General features: G+C 46.1%; 1 protein-coding gene across 2 annotated transcripts in view; it reads left to right on the forward strand.

Annotated features, from left to right (window-relative positions):
* Positions 1 to 638: 638 nt before the first annotated feature.
* LOC309340302 (phospholipid-transporting ATPase VA-like) overlaps positions 639 to 24,316 on the forward strand; it is an 81,839-nt gene continuing 58,161 nt past the window's right edge. The window contains exons 1-2 of one of the 2 annotated variants that reach the window (XM_081858993.1): positions 639 to 991; positions 1,284 to 1,708. In XM_081858993.1, coding sequence (XP_081715119.1) covers positions 1,287 to 1,708 — 422 coding nt within the window. In that variant the 5' untranslated portion in view covers positions 639 to 991; positions 1,284 to 1,286. Of the gene's footprint in view, positions 992 to 1,283; positions 1,709 to 24,316 lie in introns of those variants that run through there. The other variant, XM_081858992.1, reaches the window with a different exon arrangement.

The raw sequence follows: 24,316 nt of genomic DNA on the forward strand, positions 1-24,316 counted from the left end.
AATAACCCAGAGATGCATTTTAAATAAAAGGACACATTCTACTCATGTAAAAACATGCTGATTCCTGGACCATCCGTGGCCCGGATTTAGAAGGCGATTGGGCCGCATCCAGCCCCCCAGCCTTAGTTTGCCTACTCCTGCTCTAGACGCACCATCTCTTTATACTTTCCCTACCAGGGTTTCCCAAAATTGGGTCTCCAGCTGTTTTTTGGGGGACTACTATTCCCATCATCCCTGACCACTGGTTCTGCTAGCTAGGGATGATGGGAGTTGTAGTCCAAACAAAGCAGGAAACCGAAAGTTGGGAAAGCCTTCTCTACACACTGTGTGTGTGTGTGTGTGAGAGAGAGAGAGAGAGAGAGAGTGTGTGTGTGTGTGAGTGTGTTCTAGGGTAGCCCCATGAAGCAGCCTTACGCGGCAGCCCCATGGGATCGAACCGACGTAGGATCGGATCGCACGTGGTGCGCGGAGTTCCCATGCGCACAGCCACGCTGCGCCCGCTTCAAATTCATATATTTACTTTTTCCGCCTCCGTGGGTTGTGTTTTTTTTTCTGAGGGGGGTGAGTAGTGGGATTATTCCCTCGGCCTTGTGAGCCTCCTCCTCCTCCCGCTCCCCCCCCCCAATCTCTTTCTAGGAAGTTTCCCGGAACCTCCCCCGCGCGCCGCGCGGTATGAGTGCAACTTTCTCTTCCCCTCCCCGCGCGCCCCGCCAGCCGCTTCCCTCCCGTAAGCAAGAGCCCCTGTTCTTTGCGGCGGAGCGGAAACGAAAGCTAGCCGTGGGCTGGCGAGAAACGACGTGCAAAGTAAGACAAGGACTACTTTGTGCGAGTCCTCCTCCTCCTCTTCCTGCAGCTCCTCCTCGCCCGGGAGTCGCTGGCAAGGCAGCGGGGGGAAGTTTGAAGGAGAGGGAAAGTGGAAGAAGAAGAAGAAGAAGAAGAAGAAGAAGAAAAGAGAGCATCTTCCTAGATTCGGAGGGGAGAGGCAGAAAGAGTGAGATCCCTATTCCAAACAGAAATTTCTAGATGGGAGGGTTCAAGGGAGCTGGAGGGAGGATCCTCACCTCTCTCTTAGCTTGGAGGGGAGGGGAGAAAGAAAATAAGGGCATGAGTAAGTTTTCAAAAAGATGATCACATCTTGCAAAGGAGGGAGAGAGGGGCTGGCTGCTTTCTCCATGTGGAAAGTGCGGGAAAAGTTCTAACTTTGCTTCTCTCTCTCTCTCTCTCTCTCTCTCTCTGTGTGTGTGTGTGTTGTGGGGTTTTTTGGGGGGGTGGGGGTGGATTAGACCATGACACAAGGCAGAGGTGGAAGGGAGTCTTCTCCAGAGCAGAAGGAGGAAAAAGAAAGGAAGAAGAAGAAAGATGCAGGCAAGACACGGAGAGTATGTTCCAACTTGCTGGCACCTTGGCCCGAAGCGGAGAACCCCCCACCTCCCCCAGCCGACAACAGGCTGAAGACCACCAAATACACGGCTCTGTCCTTCCTGCCCAAAAACCTCTTTGAGCAGTTCCATCGCCTGGCCAACGTTTACTTTGTCTTCATCGCCCTGCTCAACTTTGTGCCGGCTGTCAACGCCTTCCAGCCTGAGCTGGCCTTGGCCCCCGTCCTCTTCATCCTGGCGGTCACCGCGGTCAAGGACTTGTGGGAAGACTACAGCCGGTACCTCTCCGACCAAGAGATCAACCACATGGAGTGCCTGGTCTACTGCAGGTAACTGGAAAGGGGTTTTTTTGTGGTGGGGGGCAGACACTCTGCCTGTTCCTGATGGTGGCGGTAGTGGCATGTAGATGTGGAAAGGCCACCCCCACGTGTGGAGGTTTGTGGCTGCACTTGTGGGCCCCGCTGGCGGGGAAATTGTGCCAGGAGACAACGGCATTCCGTCGCTACGGAAAATGAAGCTTTAGATATTGTTTTTGATAGTTGAAAAGGTTTCTCGGTTCTGAACCTACAGCTGCCCCAACTAACCGTTCTCTGCAACGTGCAGGTGGCCTTACCCGCTTCTGGCTTCCTATTTCCTTTGGCATAATAAAAAAAGTGATAAAATAAGAGATTTATTGTGATGACAGTGCTTTTCTCGCCCGGGTGTCTGGTGTCTGCTTAATTTCCTTTTCTTCGCGTTATTTTTTATTCTCGTTTCGTTCCCCTCTCCTGCACACGTGTGTGCCTTGGTCCGCTTTCTATGGAATCGACGTATTATAGGCTTTCTTCCATAAACCGTCTTACTGCGGAAGAGTGGTCCCGCTTGAGGGTTTGGTTGGAGGCTGGAGTAGTTCTGCCTTTTTGTGGTTGTGTGCATGCATGCAAGCTTTTGGGCGAGTTGGCGGGATTGATCCTAGCCAGCAAGCCCAGCGAGGCTTTCTTCTGAGTGAATGTGCTTTGGGTCGCACTGTTTTGACCAGGGTTGAAAAATCCTGTCAAATGTAATGTCTGCACAAACTCACTATGCAAGCCTTCACTGACGTGGTGGGAAAGGCCTACAGGTCAGTGGCAGGCAGTGTTCGAAATTAGCCAGGCGCCGGGTGCATTTTGGCCCTGGCTTTTGGCTGCTTGCGACCAAGTGAAGATGCCTGGCTGCCAGGATAGTGCCTGACATCTCCACCACCTGGAAGTGCATGCTTGGGGATCATTGGATCTGGACTGTTTTCACGCACTTAATACCCCATCCTGTAGCATTCTATTTGTTATATTTTACCTGCAGAATCAGAATGAATTTCAGGAACCAAAATGCTTTTTCTGCGCGGCCGGAGCAGGAGCGGTGAACAATGTCATACTTAATCGCTATCACTTGCCTTACCCCACCCACAGTTGTGAAGAATATACTTAATGTTATGAATGGTCCGTGTCACTGTTAAGAAAAAGAGGTAGGAATAGCCCAGCGTTTATGTGGACTGTCCCTGGATCAAGTGCCTTTTCTTCTTCGAGTTCTCAAAAGTTCTTAACCTAGCTCAAGGTTGTCATCTGAACTAGCCAGATGTTGAACTGAGAATCACATAGTCCATCGTTTGAAAAATAAGACTTTAGAACCGTCTTGCCCCCAAATGGCAACTAGACATCCCATTTTGGCGACTGCACCTGTGGTCTAAGGAGCCTTTTGGTACCTAGCTTATATATCTGAGTTTCTAAAACTGGTTGCAGGACGGCTGCTTTGCAGTCAAAACACCCCAGCATTTTCAAGTGACACTGGAAATGTCCCCCATCTGAAACCCTTTAAAAAAAAATTATTTAATAATAGCTTGATAGCTCCTGTCAGTCAATAGAGACCATCCTGAGCTGGACAGACAGAGGATCTGACTTGGTTTAAGGCAGGTTTCACTGTTCCTAAGTCTCACTGACTCCATGTGCAAGCAGAAAAACAGCATTAGATTACACATTTCCCCAAATGTGTCCTTGACTGCCCTCCTACGTTAGATACCCTCAGCCAGTGACTTGCTTTTATGTGAAATACCTAATGCTCCTAAAATACTTTCCCTGCTAATTTTAGAAATGGGAAAAATCAATTTTCAATCCATCATGAACTCTTAATGTTATTTATGTACGATTTTCATAGCACTATTTGATTGACTTTAAATTACCTAACCAACTACCATATTATTAAATTGCTGCCGTGCGGGGCGCGGTATAGATCTGTTGTCAGTGCAGTCTCGTGCGAGATGAAATTAACTTTATTCCCGAATAGCAAATGCATTGTTTCGTTCATACTTCTTGGAGATTACTTCTTTGCAGAAAATTGTTATATTTATAGCAGTGCAGTAATTCTGCCCTAGTAATTTGAAACCTCATTACAGCAATATGCAGTTAAATCTTCGCTGACCAGACAGAAAAGGATAGAGATTCCTATTTTTCAATTATAGGGTGTACGGCTTAGGGAAATGTGAATTAGCAAAGTTTTGCTGCACTTGCCTCTCTCACTGCCAATTCAGATGTGGGTGTACGTCTCTTGATGCTGTTTTCTTTAATGACTTGTAGGCAAAAGTGTGGACAGAGAAGACTTCTTTGGAAAATGTTGGCCCGGTGCAGACATCACATTCCTGGGCCTAAGCAACCATGAGTTATTGAGTTATTGATGCACTATGTGTCTTTGCAGTCCCTTCCCCTCCTTTCCTTTTTGTGCTCTGCCAAATAGAAGACTTCTGAATTTGTTAAACTGTGGTTTGCTCTGGTGCCTGAATTAGGGAAACTGTGGTTTGGGCACTCTGTACTAGGGCTGGGCAATATCTGGTTTTCAACATCACAATATATCACCAGCTAAATATCATGATATATCACAATATATGTCTGCAGCTGTGGAGGGCCTTAAAATATAAGGAAATACAGTGGTACCTCGGGTTAAGTACTTACCGTATTTTTCGCTCTATAGGACGCACTTTTCCCCCTCCAAAAATGAAGGGGAAATGTGTGTGCGTCCTATGGAGTGGATGCAGGCTTTCGCTGAAGCCTGGAGAGTGAGAGAAGGGTCGGTGTGCACCGACCCCTCTCGCTTTCCAGGCTTCAGGAAGCTATCCGCAAGCCTTCGTGGGAGTTCCCGCCGGGCTCCGAAGGCTTGCGGATAGCAGGCAGCAGCCCGAATCCCGGGCTATAAAGGAAAAGGAGGAGTTTGGACTTGATAGCCCGCCTTTCACTCCCCTTCAGCAGTCTCAAAGAGGCTAACATTCTCCTTTCCCTTCCTCCCCCACAACAAACACTCTGTGAGGTGAGTGGGGCTGAGAGACTTCAGAGAAGTGTGACCAGCCCAAGGTCGCCCAGCAGCTGCATGTGGAGGAGCGGAGACGCGAACCCAGTTCACCAGATTACGAGTCCACCGCTCTTAACCACAACACCACGCTGGCTCTCCCTTTCTGTGGGTCATTGGTAGTCTAAAAGGTTTAATTTTTTAAAAAGCATAAGCCAAAAAAACAAAAGGTGAGCATTTAAAAGTGATGTGCCAAGCTTAATAAAGATGTGCATTAGTCTTTAATTCAGACCAAGAGTCTTAAAAGTGTACCCGCAGTTCTGTAGCTTACGGCTGCATATCCTTGGGTGTGCCAGCAGATACCGCAGATTGTGTTGAGGTTTTGGCCAGATATAACAGGAGAGAAGGTGGTAACGAGTGGGAGTGAAAGAACTTGGAAGCCAGGAGCATCTTTGATCGGAAGAAACAAGCGCATGCTTTCCTTGAACACTTGCCTGCTCCTTTTGGTCATGCCTGGTGTGTAACATGCAGTGAAATAAGGAGGAGGCAGTGAGATATTTTGCTTTGCATAGGCCTTTGGACCGGTGATGTCGGTAGTGGTGGTGGTTTAGAAACTGTGACCTAAGCGGAGGCTTTGTACACACCACTGCCTTAAAATGCAGCAAGGTCATTCCCACTCCCCCCCCCCCACTGTGTTTCAAATTGCAGAATATGATTGATTGGACAAGTTCCCAAGTTGCCCGCTTGGCACTTGTGGGCATAGAGTGGAAGAAGAAGAGGAGTTTGGATTTGATATCCTGCTTTATCACTCCCCTTCAGGAGTCTCAAAGCGGCTAACATTCTCCTTTCCCTTCCTCCCTCACAACAAACACTCTGTGAGGTGAGTGGGGCTGAGAGACTTCAGAGAAGTGTGACTGGCCCAAGGTCACCCAGCAGCTGCATGTGGAGGAGCGGGGAATCGAACCCGGTTCCCCAGATTACGAGTCTACCGCTCTTAACCACTACACCACACTGGATGCCTTCATATGGCCTACATTTTCAAATGGAACTCAAATTGGGGGGGGGGGGGCAGCAAAACTCAGTATATCTCAAGAGGATAGATGTGAGTTGTGTGTACATAGCTTCACAAACCAGCCGTGGGAGCACACGGGATTCAGTGTACTGCATGGGAGTGTGTGCACACAGCTGAACAGCTTTAGAAACTCAGATACATAATTATCTAGGTGCCAAACGGCTCCTTAAACCAAGGTTGCAGTCGCCAAAATGGAATATCTAGCTGCCATTTGGGGGCAAGTCAGCACTAAAGTCTTGTTTTTTAAATGATGGGCCAACATTCAGCTACTTCAGACAATAACCTTGAGCTAATTTTGAACTTCAGTCTCTGGACCCTGCCAACTGCCCTTCCTTTTTGCACAGACCCCAGTTTTCCCTCTCTTTACAACTCTATTGCTTTCCTCCCTCACCAGATACCAGCTCCCAGACTCGTAAGTCATAACAATGCAAAAGTGAGATAATCTGAGCAAGCACTTAACTGCAGAGACTTGTTGCTGTTGTTTTTTAGTTCCCAGCAAATCCCATTATTGATTTCACAGTTTCGCATGGATGTTTTCCAGTAGTGTTGGAGGGGAGTGGGGAAGAGCAATGATTTCACATCTCCAGTTGAGGGGATATTCCAAAGTTGTGGCTCTTTGGCTGCCCCCGGGCTCTGGAACTTAAATTGTTTCTGAACATTTGTAATTAGAGAAGCCCCGATGCTAAATCTTTCTAGCCAGCCTGTTTACAGAACGGGCGCCGCTTGGAGTCAGTACCAACGTAACAACAGCCGCAACCCTTTTCCTTTTTAAAAGGAAGGGCAATTTGTAGTTAACAACAAATAAACGAAACAAATGATTGTCCTCTTACTTAGCCAAGCAAATTTGTTCCAGGCTTTGGGATAATTGTAAGTTGGATAGGTGTTGTGTGGTTTACATGGCATATATCCTAATAGCTTGAGTAATTGGAGGAACCAGTCGATCCTGAGATGCTCCCATTTTCTGACCCACTTTCCAAAGCCTTATAGAATTGTAGAGTTGGAAGGGACCTTAAAGATTATCTAATACAGCCCACCGCAATGCAGGAATATGCAGCTGTCCTGTATTGGGATTGAACCTGCAACCTTGGTGTTGTCAGCACTATGCTCTGACCAACTGAGCTATTCACTTGACTTGATTTTGGCCAGTGAATGTATACGTATACATATACATATACGTATACGTATACGTATATGTATAAAAAGGGTAAAGGGGACCCCTGACCATTAAGTCCGGTCGTGACTGACTCTGGGGTTGCGGCGCTCATCTCGCTTTATTGTCCGAGGGAGCCGGCGTACTGCTTCCGGGTCATGTGGCCCACATGGCCAAGCCGCTTCTGGCGAACCAGAGCAGCGTACGGAAACGCTGTTTACATTCCCGCTGGAGCGGCACCTATTTATCTACTTGCACTTTGACGTGCTTTCGAACTGCTAGGTTGGCAGGAGCAGGGACTGAGCAACGGAAGCCCATCCCGTCACAGGGATTCGAACCGCTGACCTTCTGATCAGCAAGTCCTAGGCTCTGTGGTTTAACCCACAGCGCCACCCGCGTCCCATATGTATATGTATATGTATATGTATATGTATATGTATATGTATATGTATATGTATATGATGTATATGTATTTGTGAGAAACCAGCTCCAGGTTTGTAGGTGCTCTGCTCTGATGGGTCTCTCCCCTTTCATATTTGTTTCTGCTTAAATGTGGGGTTAGACTTACTTCAGAAGGAAAAGGTAGCTGGACAGCAGCATATGTTACGTTGCTGCATGGCGTTGTGGGCAATTCCAACGGGGGCTTCCTTGTGCAGACTGGGGCTCCAGAATTTGGAGGGGGGACAGGGTCTACAGCAGTGATGTTGGACGTGGTGGGCTCTGATACTGGCTAGACAGCAGTCAGGTGTTGCTTGATCTACACTCTTGATGCTGCTGTACTAAAAGAAGGACCATTGCTCAGCTGGTAGAAACATGTGCCTTGCATGTGGAAGGTCCCCGACTCAATTCCTGGTATATCCAGGTCAATCCCTGCCTGAAACCTTGGAGAGCTGCTTGCAGCCAGTGTATACAATACTGAGCTAGATTGGCCAGTGGTCTGACTTGGTTAAAGTCTGATTCCTATGCAGTTTGCTCTTTTCTCTGCACAGTTGAACCAGGAGACAAAGGGACCAGGGTAAGGAAACTCAAATATATAAACTAGGCGCCAAACAGCTCCTTAAACCAAGATTACAGTCACCAGAACAGAATGTCTAGTAGCCATTTTGGGGCAGGAATCTTATTTACCAAATGATGGACTGTCTGTGACTGATTCTGAGTTCAACATCTGATTAGTTCAGAGGACAACTTAGAGCTGGGTTGAGAACTCTGAGAACTTGAAGAAGAAAAGTCACTTGATCCAGGGACAGTCCATGTAAATATTGGGCTATTCCTACAGGGTATGATATTAGTGTGTGTGAACAGCCCAGATCCAATTATCCCCAGGCATGCACCTCCAGATGGTAAGTGATGTCAGGTGTCATACTTGGTGCCTAGGCATCTTCACTTGGTCGCGAGTGGACGATAGCCAGGTGCAAAATGCACCTGGCGAATTTCGAATGCTGCTACTGGTCTGGGATGATGGCAGATGCAGATCAACAACATCTGGAAGGAAGCCACAGGTTAAGGCACCCCTTAGTTAGACTGAATTCTGCAGTGTGTTGCTGCTTCTCTTTTCTCCCATTATTTTTTTTACCTATAACGTGTTTGTTGTTGTTTAAATTCACATTCAGGCAGCTGGGGTAGGTTAGTTGAACTACATTAGTAGTTTTGCTGTAATTATTTCAGCCCTTTGTGTGTCTTGGTTACTTTTCTTGGATCTGTATAGCACTCCTGTGCCGTGATTTTTGTTTTTGGTTTCCAACGGAAAATTTCGAGCCTCCCAGCGAGGAGGAGGAGTTTGGGTGGTTAGTCCCTAGAGCCCCAGAAGAAGAACACTGGAGTTTATTTGAAGATACTGGCACAAGGGCCCATTAGCTTAATCTTATCTCTCTGAAACATCTTGTTATCTGAGTACAGTGTGTGACCTCCACCTAACCCGGTGTTTGAACAACGCCTGTGTAAACAGCACCTTGCTTAAAATGAACTTCTGGTATTTCCAAAATGCTTTCGCTGTCCTCCCAGGTTATTTAGACTAGTCATTTGCTACCACATCGTTATTTGTCAGTTGGGTTTCATGGCTTTCGGGGTCTGGAAGGTGTGATCTGATGCTGTCGCACCCGGCCTGAGAGTCTCAGTTGTGGCCGACTTGAGCAGAAGCTGCTGGCAGTGAAGTTTCTGAACTATATCAAGGATCAGAAAACAAGATAGGAAACGATTGTGCGGGTGCTCTCAAGCAGGTGGGAATACTCTGAAGCTGCCCTGGCCTGCCCAGGCTTTTCGTTGGCAGCTGTGAAAGCGTGGGAGTCCCAAGGGGAAAGATGATACTTGCTCTTTCCCATAACACTGCCTGTACTTTCCAGTAAGTGCTACAGGGTGAGACAGAGTTAGCCTTCCTAGAAGCATAGAATTGTAGAGTTGGAAGGGATCCTGAGGGTCATCAAGTCCAAAGCCCTGCAATGCCAGAATCTCAACTAGATCACCCATGACTGGTGGCCATTCAAGCTCTGCTTAAAACCCTCCATGGAAGGAGAGTCCACCACCTCTTGTGGGAGTCTGTTTCACTGCCGAACAACTCTTGCCTGTCAGAAAGTTCTTCCTGATGTTTTTTTGGAATATCCTTTCCTGTAACTTGAAGCCATTGGTTCGTGTCCTCCAGAGCAGGAGAAATCAAGCTTGTTCGCTCTTCCACATGAAAGCTCTTGAGATATTTGAAGATGGCTATCGTATCTCCTCTCAGTCTCCTCTTTTCCAGGCTAAACAGACCCAACTCCCTCAACTGTTGCTTGGTTTCCAAACCTTTATCATCTACGTTGCCCTCTGCACACGTTCCAGCTTGTCAACATCCTTCTTAAATTGTGGTGCCCAGTATTGGACACAGTTCTGAAAGCTCTTCGTGATGTTTAGTCGGAATCTCCTTTCCTGTAACTTGAATCCATTGGTTTAAGTCCTACCCGCTGGAGCAGAACCCAGATGTTTTCTACGGCTCCCATCAGGCCCAGCTAGCATGGCCAGTGCTCAGGGATGATGGGAATTGCAGTCCTAAATGTCTAGAGGGCACAAAACTGGGGAAAGTGGGGCTTACGCATAATGTGTTATAAGGTCCTGCTGCTGTGCATCTCTTGGCCGTCCATGGAGTTCCATGAAGCCTATTGGGTGGCAAAGTGGAATGTTAGAGTGCTGCCCATGTCTCCCATTTAATATCTCTCTGGAGGGGCTGCCTCTCGCTTTGAGACGACTGTAAAACTTTGCATCCACCAAGCTGAACATAGTCCACTGCGGGCAGAGGCTCTGCTTCGTAACATTGCTGATGTGCTACTGGCCTGGCAGCTGCAGAAACAGAACTCTTATTAAACACATGGTGAATCCCAGTGTGTGTGTCTGGTGTGCTGTGTTTGTCTTGGTGGGCCACCAGTTGTGCAGGGCTGAACTACGCGACATTTAACTCCAAAGCGTCAAGCCTTCATAAATCCCCAGTATATACCAAGGGAAGGAACTCGGCTTTTCCAGATGCCCTTCTCAAAAAGTAGCATGCAGCGCATTCTACGCTCGATAAATTACGTGGGCATCGTTCTCCGGGCGTTGCAGTTTGATCGCTCAGTTAGGCTAATTCGCCGATAAGTTGATTGCTTTACTTGCCAGTTTCTTCAACAGCACAAATCCTCGCTCAAAAGTGTAAGATGGCGAAGGGGAAGAAGATAAATAAAGCTGGCAGCCGCAGTGCCTGCTTGCAGTGGCACTCCATCAGTTCTGTATAGACAGGAAACACCTGCAGTAAGGGATGTTTGAGGATAACTAGATAACTCTTGATGATAACTTTTTGAATCATTCGAAACGCATTACTCAAGAGCGTTGGAGCTGGAGCAAACCTGCAAATCTTTCCTTTTCCCTTCCCCTGCTTTTTTTTTTTTTAAACAATGCAGGTACCGCCGCAGTGCCGGTCCAGGGATCCGATGGACTGGACTTGGCAGAAGCATCACAGTGACAGCACTGTGACAGATGATGCAATGCAGCAGCAATAGCCTCTGAAAATCAGGGCAGCAGCTGTTCTTCCCTCACACATTCCTTGCTTTAACCAAACCGCTTTGCTTGAGGTTCCTTACAGCTGGAGAGTTGGGGGGCTGTTTTGAAGCTCATTCCTTGTGGAGCTTGCTAGGTTTCTGGTCCGACTGCAGCTTTCAGAAGGCCATTGGTAGAATCTTACATCAGGGCACATCTTACATTGCCAGCAGGCTTACCTTGCTGCGGCAGTGGAAACAGGGAAATGCTGTCCAAATTTTCCATTGCTCTGGATTGTGAGAAATTAAAAACGTAGCTTAACACTCAGCGGTGGGCTCTCCTGGGCCCATGGCAGTTGCCCAGTGGTCATGTATTGATGCCAGGCCTGTTAGGTTTAAATCTTAGTGAGATATGGTGCTTTGTCAATGTTTTTTATTTTTGTGTGTGTGTGTGGATGAATTAATATGGAGTTCTAAGTATGTTATTCTAATTGATGCCCTGCTTTTGAGCATCCCAAAAGCATTTCTCTTGGATGCTTTTGGAGATGGAATGCCAAACCTACATAGACCTCGGTCCGATCTAGCAAAGCCATTCTTACATCTGCTTCCATTCTAAATAAGTGGCTTGGGTTGCCGAAACGCAAACCACTTTGGCACAATGAGACAACGCAGCCTGCTTCAGTTCTGCAAAATCTCAACATCTTTGGGTTCGAGTCCAGCAGTATTTGTGACGTGGCCTCAGAACAGAGGGGGAAGAGTGTGCTTTTTCCCTGGAAAGGGAAACAGTCTTTGTATATTTTATTTATTATTGAAAGGTTTCTACCACCCTTCATCAAATACAGTTTCAGGACGGCATGCAACATGTGCTAGTCATAAAACGAGCTCACCTTCCAGGATATGCCAGAGCAGATTTTTAAGTGTCTGGGGTTAAGCAGAAAGGTGGAAAGGTGCCTGCTTCTAACTGTTTGCATAAGCAACCTCTTTTGCCAAGCTGGCGCCGTCCAAATATTTTGGACTACGGTTCCCATCAGGCCAAGCCAGTGCCGGTTGGCAAAGGCTGACATAGCAGATTCTGCATGCTTAATTGGCTGCAGGGAGAAGAGGCAAAGGAACATCTGGGGAGAGGCACAGAGACTCATGATACATTCCAGTGTAGCATTCCAGCTTTTCTGTTCGCTGAGCTGTACCAGATCTCTAAAGGCTGAGAGGATGGGCTGCTCTCCTAGCTTTTGCTGCCTTTAAAGCAGGGCCTGGTCAACTTGTGGCCCACCAAGTTGAAAGCAGTCTGCTGTGGGATCTCGAAACCCCCTTTTCTTCCACCTTATCAAGGATTACAAGGCTCTGAGGGCCTTCTGGCGGTTCCCTCACTGTGAGAAGTGAGGTTACAGGGAACCAGGCAGAGGGCCTTCTCGGTAGTGGCGTCCACCCTGTGGAACGTCCTCCCATAAGATGTCAAGGAAATAAACAACTATCTGACTTTTAGAAGACATCTGAAGGCAGCCCTGTTTAGGGAAGTTTTTAATGTCTGATGTTTTATTGTATTTTTAATATTTTGTTGGAAGCTGCCCAGAGTGGCTGGGAAAACACAGCCAGATGAGCAGGGTATAAATCATAGATGATGATGATGATGATGATTATGGCTTGTCAGGTCATCTGACCAGCTCAGAGAAATGACTAGTTGATGTGGTTCAGAGGCCAGTGATAAACGCATGGTTTAATGACTTTGGGACATGGTGTCAGTTGGACGACACATTAAAGAAATGGAAGGAGGAAGACCTTGACACAAGATTGCTGGATTGATGTTCGGGCTGCAGCTTCAGGTTTCCCGTAACGAGGAAGTTTTCCCCGAGTCAGCAGTTTGGCGTGTTTAACTGAGTTTTGCCTGACTGACTTCTGCAATCCACAACCATTTTTTAGTCTGTGCATTTGCCATCTCGCATCCGCTAAAATGTTTTGGTGCTTAACATCATGGCAGAAGTGTCTCTAGGACCAGGGTGAAACTGTAAAGTTCCCTTGTTTATTTTTGTTGTTTGCCGGTTGTTGTTCATGCAATCTTGTTATAGTTACAGTTCTGATACGTTGCTTTTTTGTATGTTATATTTGCTGCTGTATTGTTTTGCTCTGTTGTTAGGAAATCCTTTTTGCACTGTTTGGTTCTGAAATGTTTTGTTTTCTTTGCCGTAAACCACTTCGAGCACGATTTTTGTGTGTGGAAAAACGGCATACAAATATGAGGAATGAATGAGTTTTTCTGAAATCAGCAAGTGCAGTGAATCTGCTGGCTGAGGGTCAAAACAGATGGAACCCAGGAGAAATACTATAGGATCTGATGTGGGGTGGGAAACATCTGATTATTATTCTTTCTATTAGAGTAGTGGCGCTGGGGAAAAGGGGGAATTAACCTCTTCCTACGTAGTTTCCCCAGTCTAAGGCACACAGACACACAAACTTCCAATAGCCCTTCTTGGAAAAACTACTTGGAAAAGCAGTATAAAAAAATTCCTTCCAGTAGCACCTTAAAGACCAACTGAGTTAGTTCTAGGTATGAGCTTTCGTGTGCATGCACACTTCTTCAGATACACTACTGGAAGGAATTTTTTTGTTTTGACCATGGCAGACCAACACGGCTACCTATCTGTAATTGGAAAAGCAGTGTTAGAAATTAGCCAGGCACCAGGTGCATTTGGTGACGTACGCAGGTCCAATTGTGACCACATATTAATGAAAACAACAATAACAATCTCTATTGCAAAAAGCCCCTGGTGCCTAGACATTCTATTGTGGCAACCGTAACCTAGGTATAAGATGCCATTTGGCGATTATGTTCTATATCGTGAGTTTCTAGCACTGCATATAAGATACCTGTTGTTAAGTTGTGAGTGAACATATCAGACGACACAGCGATTCTTCAAACAGCTCTTGTTTATTCACAGGCCAGAACAGAACAGAACTGCAGGGTTCAGCCAGCCTGCTTATATAGAGCTCCACTAGAACACAACAGTAACCATTTTCTGTAACTATCCAATCACTGAACGACAGTTTCAATCCCTTATTTCCTTATGTGGACCTGAGTGAAAACTATCTACAGTATCCCCTTGCTGGCCCAGGGTGAGAACTTCAGTACATAACACCTGTATTCTTTCCTAGTTGGATAGCTTTTTCATGGATTTAGCCTGGGGGAGATGGCATGAAAGGAACGTGTGGGTTTTTTGGTTTTTTTTTATTAAAAAAAACCCTTTCAAATTGCTGCTGCTTAGATAGCATTGGAGCCGTCCATTCAGCCATTCAACAGAATAACAACAATAATTGCATAATGAATAGCAAAATAGTTGTGGCATAATATACATAAAATGTAATTAATCAATTTATAATCATTTTTTATAGTTGGAAGATCTAATCACAGTCTTCTGATCACGCTCGAGCCGTGGTTAAACCAGGATGTATCCAATTAACCATTGTTTCCTGTTTCATCCAAACCAGGAAACTATGGTTACGAGTTTTGAAATAAACCAGGATATCAAGCCAACTAAGCTATATCATTACAGCTTGCACTTTCATAGTCAACACAGAGCCTATTTCACAATATGCATAAAGGAGAAAGAGAAGAATTGGATAGAATAAGTGGACTAACCAGGAAACCTCTTGCCTCAGAATTTATCAGCTAGTGTTGAAGTTGTCGTTGCAGACCTTCTGCACTTTTATGCTTTTCTGGAATTTCTTCAGAATGCATAATATCTTCATGGCTTAGGAGACACAGTGATTATACCAACAGGCCTTTGCAGCTGTTTAACTTTGATTACTCAGTCAACTTAGTGATTTTCTGTTTAATATGTTCCAACTAATGTTTTAGTAACGTACGCCACCTTGATATTTTATGATGTGGCAATACAAAAATACTTCAATAAAAAACTGAGCGACTAAAACCTAGGCTTATTGCTGCTCAATCATGCCTGTTCTTTTTCTCCCTGTGCTGCACTGGAATGAAATAAACCAGAGTGCTGGCTTAGCGTTCCATGAAAACCAGCACTTGTGGTTTGCTTCCCCCCAAACAAACCACAAGCTGTAAGCCAGGAACAGACTTTGGCTTCTGTTCATGGTTTGTTTAGAGCAAAACAAACCATGAGTGCTGGTATGTTAAGGCAGCACTTGGGTGTGTTTCCTTCTGCCTTGGCATAGGGAAATGAAGGGTACAGTTGAGCAGTGATCGCCAGCATGCTGGTCGTTCACAATAAGCCATAGTTTGTGGGTTACCATTACCATTAAGTGTCAAGTTTGGGTCTGGATTGAAATTCCTGCTCTTAGGGTGTCTATAGGCAGGTAACAATTCCCCTGTCAGTAACATCAGAATGATGATGATGAAGATGATGATGATGATTTATTTCTACCCTGCCGATCTGGCTGGGTTTCCCCAGCCACTCTGGACGGCTTCCAACAGAAGGTTAAAAATACAAGAGGCCCAGATCCAAAATGTTGGGAGGATAGAGGACTTTCAAAGAGTCCCTGTACCACCTACCCACTATGGTTTGTAGACTGTGATAAATCTTTTTTTAAAATCAATTTTATTGGAATATAAAGAAAATTACAGAACATTATCAAATATCGATTTCCCCAAACTAAAACATTAATCTAAATAGTCTATCAAAGAAAAAATAAAAGAAGAAAGAAAGAAGAAAAAGAAAAGATAGAAAGAAGAGAAGGAAAGAATAAGAAGAAAAAGAAAGATACTTCCGCTTCTCTGTCTTCCAATTATATATAAAGTAATTATTCAAAATATGTGACATCTGCACTCCAGAACATTTCTAGCTGTAAATAGCATCCAGCTTTTCCTCCTTCTGTAGGATGATATTTTCCTCAGTCCCCCTCCCAGGCCTCCCACCCTAGTTTATCACTCAGGGAGTCCATTATAATTCTTCTTTAATCCATATTTTCTAATGTTCTGGATTAGTATTTTTCTGGCTCTTTGCGACTCCTTTCTCTTTAAGGATTGCCACAAATTTCAATCACGTGGTAGTCCAGACCATGATGAATTATTGACTGATTGACCTCCTACCCACTGCTGCTGCAGAAGGGACACAGATTTGAGCACAGTGAACATAGCAACGAGTTCTAGTGGTAGCACTTTAGCATGGAAGGGGCTACTTAAAATTGCCTTTGGCCTGGTTCCTGGAAGAGGCAGGGTTTTTTTGGCCTCAGGTGGCTTTTCAGCTTGATCGGATCCTGGCGCCATCCCCGACTTTTATATCATGGGGTTGGGATGAGGTCAAGGCAGAGAAAGATGGTACAACGTTTTGCATGCGAAAAGCGCATCATATAACATAATAACGACTATAGATGGGAAAGAACAGTGTTCCTCTGGGAATCTTTAATAACACCGTTTTACTGCTTGGCCATCTCTCTGTACAGTAATGCTACCCCTGAGCGAGGCCGAGGGGAGCAGCGGCCAGGCCTTGCCTCACGTCAAGTCATTTCATAAATCCTCGCTGGCTTGGAGTGTTGCAGTAATGATAGATTACGTTTACTTCGATGTGTTTCTGGGGGTGGTTGCCTAGTAGCAGGGATCCTGTTTCAGGAAGTTAACACTGAGAGTTTTATCTGCCGAAAGATCTTCAATGACTTCCCCGTTTGAAGAGGTTCAGGCTTGACGTAAGGGTGCTTTTACAAAATGCTTGCCATGGTTTCAGGGTATGAATCAAGGTGCTGGCATTTTAAGAGCTGCCACACACTGCACTCTGTTACAATTTTCTTTTTGGAACAATAGCATTTTCAGCAGATTTTTGGTTTGTACCTTATTTGTGGCAGCCTAGTGTTGGCTCATTTCTCTTGCCACGTGGCTAACCATGGCAGGGAAGGGCCATGTATATACAGTGGTACCTCAGGTTACATACTTAATTCGTTCCGTAGGTCCGTTCTTAACCTGAAATTGTTCTTAACCTGAAGCACCACTTTAGCTAATGGGGCCTCCTGCTGCTGCCGTGCCACTGGAGCACGATTTCTGTTCTCATTCTGAAGTAAAATTCAGGGAGCTGCCATCAGCTCAGAGGCGAGAGGTGGAAGGGCAGTTGGGTTACAGGGAGCCTCCGAAGATTGTGAGAAGCAGCTCTTCCTCCGGCAAGGAGGGAAGCCCGACCTTCAGTGGGGAAGGGATGCAGGGCTCGGAAGATGCAAGAGACGCAACACCGAGCCTAAGCAAAGTGGGGGGGGGAGGCAGGCCCCCCTTTGCCCACGCCCTCTCTGCACAGTCAGTTTACGCGCAGAGAGGAGGCGTAGGATGGGGGTCAAAAGGCTGCTATACTGGGGAAAGTTTTAAGGACCGCCCACTCCCAGATTCTGCCAGCGACTGAGCAGACATGGAATTGAGACGCTCTGCACTGTAAATGTTTTGCACAGATAATAAAGCCTTGAAAAGACCAGTGGGAGTCTTGCCTGTTCGCTCTCGAGCAACCACGCCGGCATACGTAACAGCAAGGAACGGTGAGGACACTGATTAGTGTTGGCAGACGGACTCCACATTACAGAGACGTCTGCAAATGTGACCTGAAGCCTGGCAAGATCAACCCCGCTGTGTGGGAATCCCTTGCAGATGACCACAGTGCCTGGAGACGGGCAGTCAAGCCGTGCATCCACAGCAGTGACCAGAGGAGGACTGACCACTGGGAGGAGCATAGAGAGAAGAAATGGCACGGCGCACCTGCAGCAACACAACCGGACCCTTTCATCTGCCCAGTGTTTGAAATTAGCCAGGTGCCAGGCGCGTTTTGCTCCTGCCTGTTGGCCACTTGCGACCAAGTGAAGATACCTGGGCGCCAGGATAGTGCCTGAAATCTCCACCATCTGGAGGTACATGCCTGGGGGTTCTTGGATCTAGACCAGTGTTTCTCAACCTGTGGGTCCCCAGATGTTGTTGGACTACAACTCCCATCATTCCTTTTTTTCTTTTAAAAAAAATTATGGGTTTTCGCAAAATTGCAAACAAATAAACAAACAAACATAAAACATAACCTTATTCAAATTAATCTTATTAACATTATTAAGTGACTTCCTCGCATCCCCCTAGTTGAATTTCAATACATGTCCTTTTAACGGTTTTCCAAATCAAAGTTCTTATAAGCTTAACTTACAACACTTAACATCATTCTATCTTACCAATTCAACATTAAACATTTTGATTCATCACTTAACTTATTTAAATCCTAAGCCAATCTAGTACTTACAACTCCCATCATTCCTAGCCAGCATGACCAGTGGTCAGGGATGATGGGAGTTGTAGTCCAACAACATCTGGGGACTCACAGGTTGAGAACCACTGATCTAGACTGTTTTCACACATTTATACCCCATCCTGTAGGATTCCTACAGTTACATTTCATTTGCACAATTAAAATGAATTTCAGGAACCAAAACACTTTTTATGTGCAGTCTGAAGCATCGTCCTGGTGGTGCCATTGCAGGATGATGCTCAGGTGAGAGGAAGGTCAATTCACTGAGAACTAAAGCCTGTGGCCCATCAGATGATGCTAGACTACATCTCCCACCATCCCTGAAAGTTGGGCTGGTGCTAGGGAGTCCCATTTCCTCTAATGCCTGAACCTCTTCATGCACCTTATGACGTGGTTTGCAGTCCACAAAAGCTTAACACTGCAGTAAAACCGTACACCTGCCACAAGATTCTTTGCTGCAATAGCAAGGAAGCTTGGACCTGGTGTAAATTCCATTAGCTCCTGAAGTTGGCCTGAGAATATTCGGTGCCATTTGTTTGTGTTTAAATATTTGAACCACCTTGGGGGAAAGGCGGTGTATAAATAAGTCCAAATAGATATGCAGACAACATCTGGATGACCCCAGAGTCCATACCGCTGCACTAACGGGAAGGGAATAGAAGCAGATTTGGAGACCTTTGGGAGAAAGCTTGTAGAGAGGAAAGGTCAATGATGAAATGAGCCTCTGCCTGGCTATTGCCTTGATTGGTGGTTGTGAACTGGGGTTTATGGGTGCAATATACCTCGCTCTATCTCTGAAACCGTGTGCCTTGGATTCTGTATCCCATGGGTCCTTGGCAGAAGTCCTCACTGTGTGGTAATCAACATGAACCTTTTACATCAATCTCATTCAGATATGTAGTTCTTATCCAATGTGGTGGTTCTGGAAACACAAAATTAAGTACCAAAGCCTAGTGTGTTGTAGTGGTTAAAGTGCCAGACTAGGGCCTAGGAGACCAGGGTTCAAATCCCCAGTCAGCCATATAGCTCCCTGGGTGACCTTGGGCCAGTCACTGTTTCTCAGCTTAACTTACCTCACAGGGTTGCTTTTAAAATAAAATGGGGAAAGGGAGATCCATTTAAGAACAGCCTGCTGGATCAGTTCATTGTAAGACACCTTGAGATCTGTGGAAGAAAGGTGGGATATCAAAATAAATGAACAAAACCGAGGTTAGTTTAATGTTGCTGTTTTTGTTGTTTTCAGAAGCATTGCTATACCACACTTCAGTTGTAGAAAAATTCCCCAGGCCCATTTACAGCCTGTAAGTAAAGCAGCAAGAATCCCACCTACGATAAACAGTGGTTAAAAGCAGAAATCAAACCCCATCAAAGATGAAAAGCTTTGGAAAAGAAAAAGGAATTTTTAGTGTCCCAAGACATCATTTGCTTGCGCTTGAGAGTTTTGTCAACCAAATCTAAGCCTTAGTAGATTTTTTCCTCTGGCCTGAGAGATAAGTTTCTAGAAGTCACATTAAGAGTCGGTAGCAGGAGAGAGATTACGGAGCAGTTCATTGGTATCCAATTGCTTGCTTTGAATCTCAGCCGAGTTTTCCCACTGTATTGTTATGCTTGGGGGCAACTGAGTGTGTTTGTGGTTTTTGTGTACCGTTCTCTCCTTCTTCTTTGTATCCCCCTGGAGGGAGCTGCGCAGCTGAACGGGGTGACCATCACAACTGCCTATTTTGTGTTGTCTCTTGTTGCCTATCGTGGAACGTAGGAAGTGGCCTTATCCCGAGTCAGACTATTGGTCTGTATTGCCCACACGGGCTGGCAGCAGCTCTCCAGGATTTCAGACAGTGATGTCTCGCAGCTCTACCTGGAAATGACAGGGATTGAATCCGAGACTTTCCTGATCTCATCCCCACCACAACCTGGGACTTCATCTTCCAAGCCTGGTGTTTAAGCTGGACCCAGAGCAAACTTCTGTGCATATGCACACTTAAGGCAGCTCCACCTTAGACATCTCTACTGGCAAATGGAATTGTGTTGTGTGGATGCAAACTGACCCAAATCTGGACTCCTTTGTCCCCCTTGCCTAGAAAGTTGAGCCCTGCTGGAAGAGGCTTCCCTTCCATCAGTGCTGGAAACTCAGATATATAATCTAATCACCAAACGGCACCTTAAACCTAGGTTATGGTCACCACAACATGGAATGTCAAGGCAATGGGGGGGGGGTTTGCAATGAAAATAATAATCATAATCATATAATCATAATCATCGTAATTGTACTGCTTTGTATTTTAAAAAACAAATCTCAAAGCCATTTACAACATCAAATAAAACAATCCAGAAAAGAACAAATTCAGGCTTCAAGGAAAATATTTCAGATCCATTTTTTTGTGACATTTTGCTTTCCCTGTACAGTCATACCTCGTGTTGCGTTTGCTTCAGGTTGAGTGTTCTCAGGTTGCGTCCCGCGGTGACCCGGAAGTACAGGAAAGGGTTACTTCCACGTTTCGCCGCTCGCGCACACGCTCAAAATGACATCATGCGCAGAAGCGGCAAATCGCGACCTGCGCACGCACAGATGCGCAGACGCAGGTTGCGTTCTGCTCAGGTTGCGAACGGGGTTCCTGAACGGATCCCGTTCGCAACCAGAGGTAGCACTGTATTTAATTAACCTACTTGATTTATATAGCTACCTCATACCAGAATTACTCTAGGAAGCCAGTGTGATGCAGTGGTTAGAGTGTCGGACTAGGACCTGGGAGATACCAGGGTTCAAAGCCCCACTCAGTCAAGGAGCTCACTGGGTGACCCTGGAGTCAATCGCAGCCTCTTAACACACCTCACAGGGTCACTGTAAGGATTAACTGAAGAGGGAGCTGAACCATACAAATGCAGCAAATCAGCTCGTCTGCTTAACCTGCTTAAGAAAGCTGGAGGGGCCAGCCAGATGGAGATGGAATCCAGAGATCTCCACATGGTCGCAATTGGACTTGTGCCAGTCGCAAAACACGCCTGGTGCCTGGGGAATTTTGAGCGCTGCTTGTGGTTCTTGGGTTGACGAGTTCCAAAAGCCATCTGTTCATGGATCTAGTGCAGCTCTGCCTCATCTGCTGCCCTCCAGGAGTTTGGGTCTACCACTTCCATCACCCCAGAATTTGGGTCGTGCTACCTGGGGCTCTTGGGAGTTGTGGCCCAAAACATCCTGCGGCACCTGGAAGAAGACTGGTTTGAGTGCCGAGTCTCACTTCACACATGGCAAGAGGAACTGGGAAAGCAGACACAAGAGTTGCTTCCCTTATTTTTATTGGAATTAGAAACAGGCCCTGAATCAGGGATGTTTACCTGCATGCTGGCTCGATGGGCTTTCCCCCACCCCCCTTTTCAGAATTTCTCCTCAGTACAAAAACCTTTCTTAAAGCAGGTGTAAGCGGCAGGCAATTTACTTTGGTGAGCACAAGCAAAGAGTGACTCCAGGAATGTAAAGGGAGAATAGCAGGTTTACCCAGACATCTTAGAAAATGTGTTTTGCATAAACACATTCTACAAATGGGATTTATAATCTACCTCCAGGCGCCCTTGGAGGGTGTAAGAATCCTAACCCAAATGTGCACATCAAAACGATAAATCTTTCGAAACCAAAGCAAACGGTACAAAAATTCCAATCGAGCTAGCTAAGGCATTAATATAATTACAGTGCAGAGATTTCATCAGGTATTCAGCTGGATTTTGTGGTTCATAAGGTTGCCGTGTTTCATAAGGCTCTTTTGCATGCATGGTCTATTTTTCTTTCCCTTCCAGTATTACTTCAGCAGCTTCATTGCTCACCTTGTCATTTTTACCAACTTCTATTCCTCCTGGCTACGTCTCTAAAAGGCTGGGGTGAAGGTAGGTTGGGGAAGAACTGACGACTTTAGTACTGGAGGGTGTGGGGGCCCTACCTTTTTATTTTTAGCACTCATTTTTTAACTCCTTCACAACAGAGCCCTCTGGTTTCCCGCTTACTGGTGTGATTTAGGTTTATAAAATGCAGGAAGGAGTGTTTCTCTGCCAACAAATTTGCTTCGACTTTCTTTTCCTGTGTCTCTGTTGGCCCCCCTCCCCAAAAAGCTCTTGAATAGAAGAATTTCCCTTTTGTGAGGAAATTTTAAGGACAGCTTTGTCCATCCTGGTGCCCACCAGAGCCTTTTGAACCACAACTACCATCACACGGGGCTGGGGCTGAAGGAATTGTAGTCCCCAACTAGATTTGGGAAGCAGTGGCGGTCGGTGGGGCAGAGCAGGGCTAGTGCAGAGGGATAGCACAGTTGGTAGAGTATCAGACTGTTCATTGCCGAGTCATGGGTTCAAGCCCCATGTTGAGTGAAAGATTTCTTCACTGCAGAGGGTTGGACTTAGATGATCTTTGTGGTCCCTTCCAATTCTACAATTCTGTGATTCTGTGTTTACCTCAGGGGTCAGCAAACTTTTTCAGCAGAGGGCCGGTCCACTGTCCCTCAGACCTTGTGGGGGGCCGGACTATATTTGGGGGGGAAATGAACGAATTCCTATGCCCCACAAATAACCCAGAGATGCATTTTAAATAAAAGCACACATTCTACTCATGTAAAAACACTGATTCTCGGACTGTCCACGAATTTAGAAGTCGAATGGGCCAGATTCGGCCCCCGGGCTTTAGTTTGCCTACCCATGGTTTACCTAACTTCCCAGTGCTGGGGTTGATTCTGGTTACTGAGAAATGGAGGAGTGAGGTGTCAGGGTGGTGGGATCCAAGTGGCAGATTGTTCTTGTTGCTGTGCCCACACCGCACTGACCTCTTTTCCCTCTTGGCGATTGTCAGTGATCCCAGTGTTGGGAGGTCAGGCAACCACTGCAGTCCCACAAGGAAGAGGGCATAAGCAAGCAGGCTTCTGATCATGAAGAAATGGCTTCTCCTGAAGGACTGAGAGGGAAGAGTATTAAAACAAACAAACCCAGAGATGAAGGAACAGGAAGCTGCCCAGCACCAAACTGCTCAGAGGGAGGAAACTGTTATCTGCAGAGAAGATGCGGCAGATCTCAGACTCAAATCTCTTGTTAATGGGGCTGTGGGCAGGAAGGGGTCAGATACTCTCAAAAGTTATTTGCCTTAAATCTTTGTGCTTTCGATTGCTGTCTTTCTGAGCTGCTAAATCTGTTTGTACCCTGGTAACCCACTCAGTTACTAGCAAGACTACATCAAGAATCTGCCTCATTCTGCTTGATACAAAGGGTTGAGTTTGGTGTAGAGTAGACCATGGAATTGGTGACCCATCAGAATTAATATGCACTGAAGCCTGCTAGATTTTCCTGTTCTTGTAGTCTCCGCCGGACAACAAACACAGGTTAATTGACTCTGCTACCCGTACAGAGGGATGCCACTCGCAGTGGATGAGGCTCTTTTCAATCTGCTGTACAGTGGTACCTCGAGTTAAGTACTTAATTCGTTCCAGAGGTCCGTACTTAACCTGAAACTGTTCTTAACCTGAAGCACCACTTTAGCTAATGGGGCCTCCTGCTGCCGCCGTGCCGCCGGAGCCCGATTTCTGTTCATATCCTGAAGCAAAGTTCTTAACCTGAAGCACTATTTCTGGGTTAGCGGAGTGTGTAACCTGAAGCCTATGTAACACGTGGTACCACTGTAGATGATTCTGGTCCCTGAGAAGTAGATGAGCAACACAGATAAGGTTGAGCCACTCCTTTCGCTGGTCTGGGCCTGCAACACCTTTCTCAGTATGTTCCATTTCCTCACACACTTTCCCAAGGGCTCAAGGTGGGCAGCAATCAGTATTAGAAACTCAGATATATAAGCTAGGCGCCAAATGGCTCCTTGAACCAGGGTTGCAGTCACCAAAATGGAATGCCTAGTTGCCGTTTGGGGGCCAGGTGGCTTGTAAGTAATATGTTTCAGTACGACTTTTTGGTTCCTGAAATTCATTCTGATTGTGCAGATAAAATAGCGCAGATATAATTCTGCAGGATGTGTTGCTAGTGTGTGAAAACAGTCAAGATCCAAGGATCTCTAGGCATGCATCTCCAGATGGTGGAGGCGTCGGTTGCTATCCTGGCGTCCATACATCTTCACTTGGTTGCAGGTGCAAAATGCGCCTTGTGCCTGGCAAATTTTGAATGCTGGCTGCAATGTAGCTCCCCTGAGGGCAAACAATCTAATTTTCAGTCTAACATGGGTGCTGAAAGTGTTCCAGTGCCCATGCTGGAAAGAATGAGATGGA

Source organism: Podarcis erhardii (genome assembly GCF_964252035.2).
Source record: "Podarcis erhardii genome assembly, chromosome: 4".
Lineage (NCBI taxonomy): Eukaryota > Metazoa > Chordata > Lepidosauria > Squamata > Lacertidae > Podarcis > Podarcis erhardii.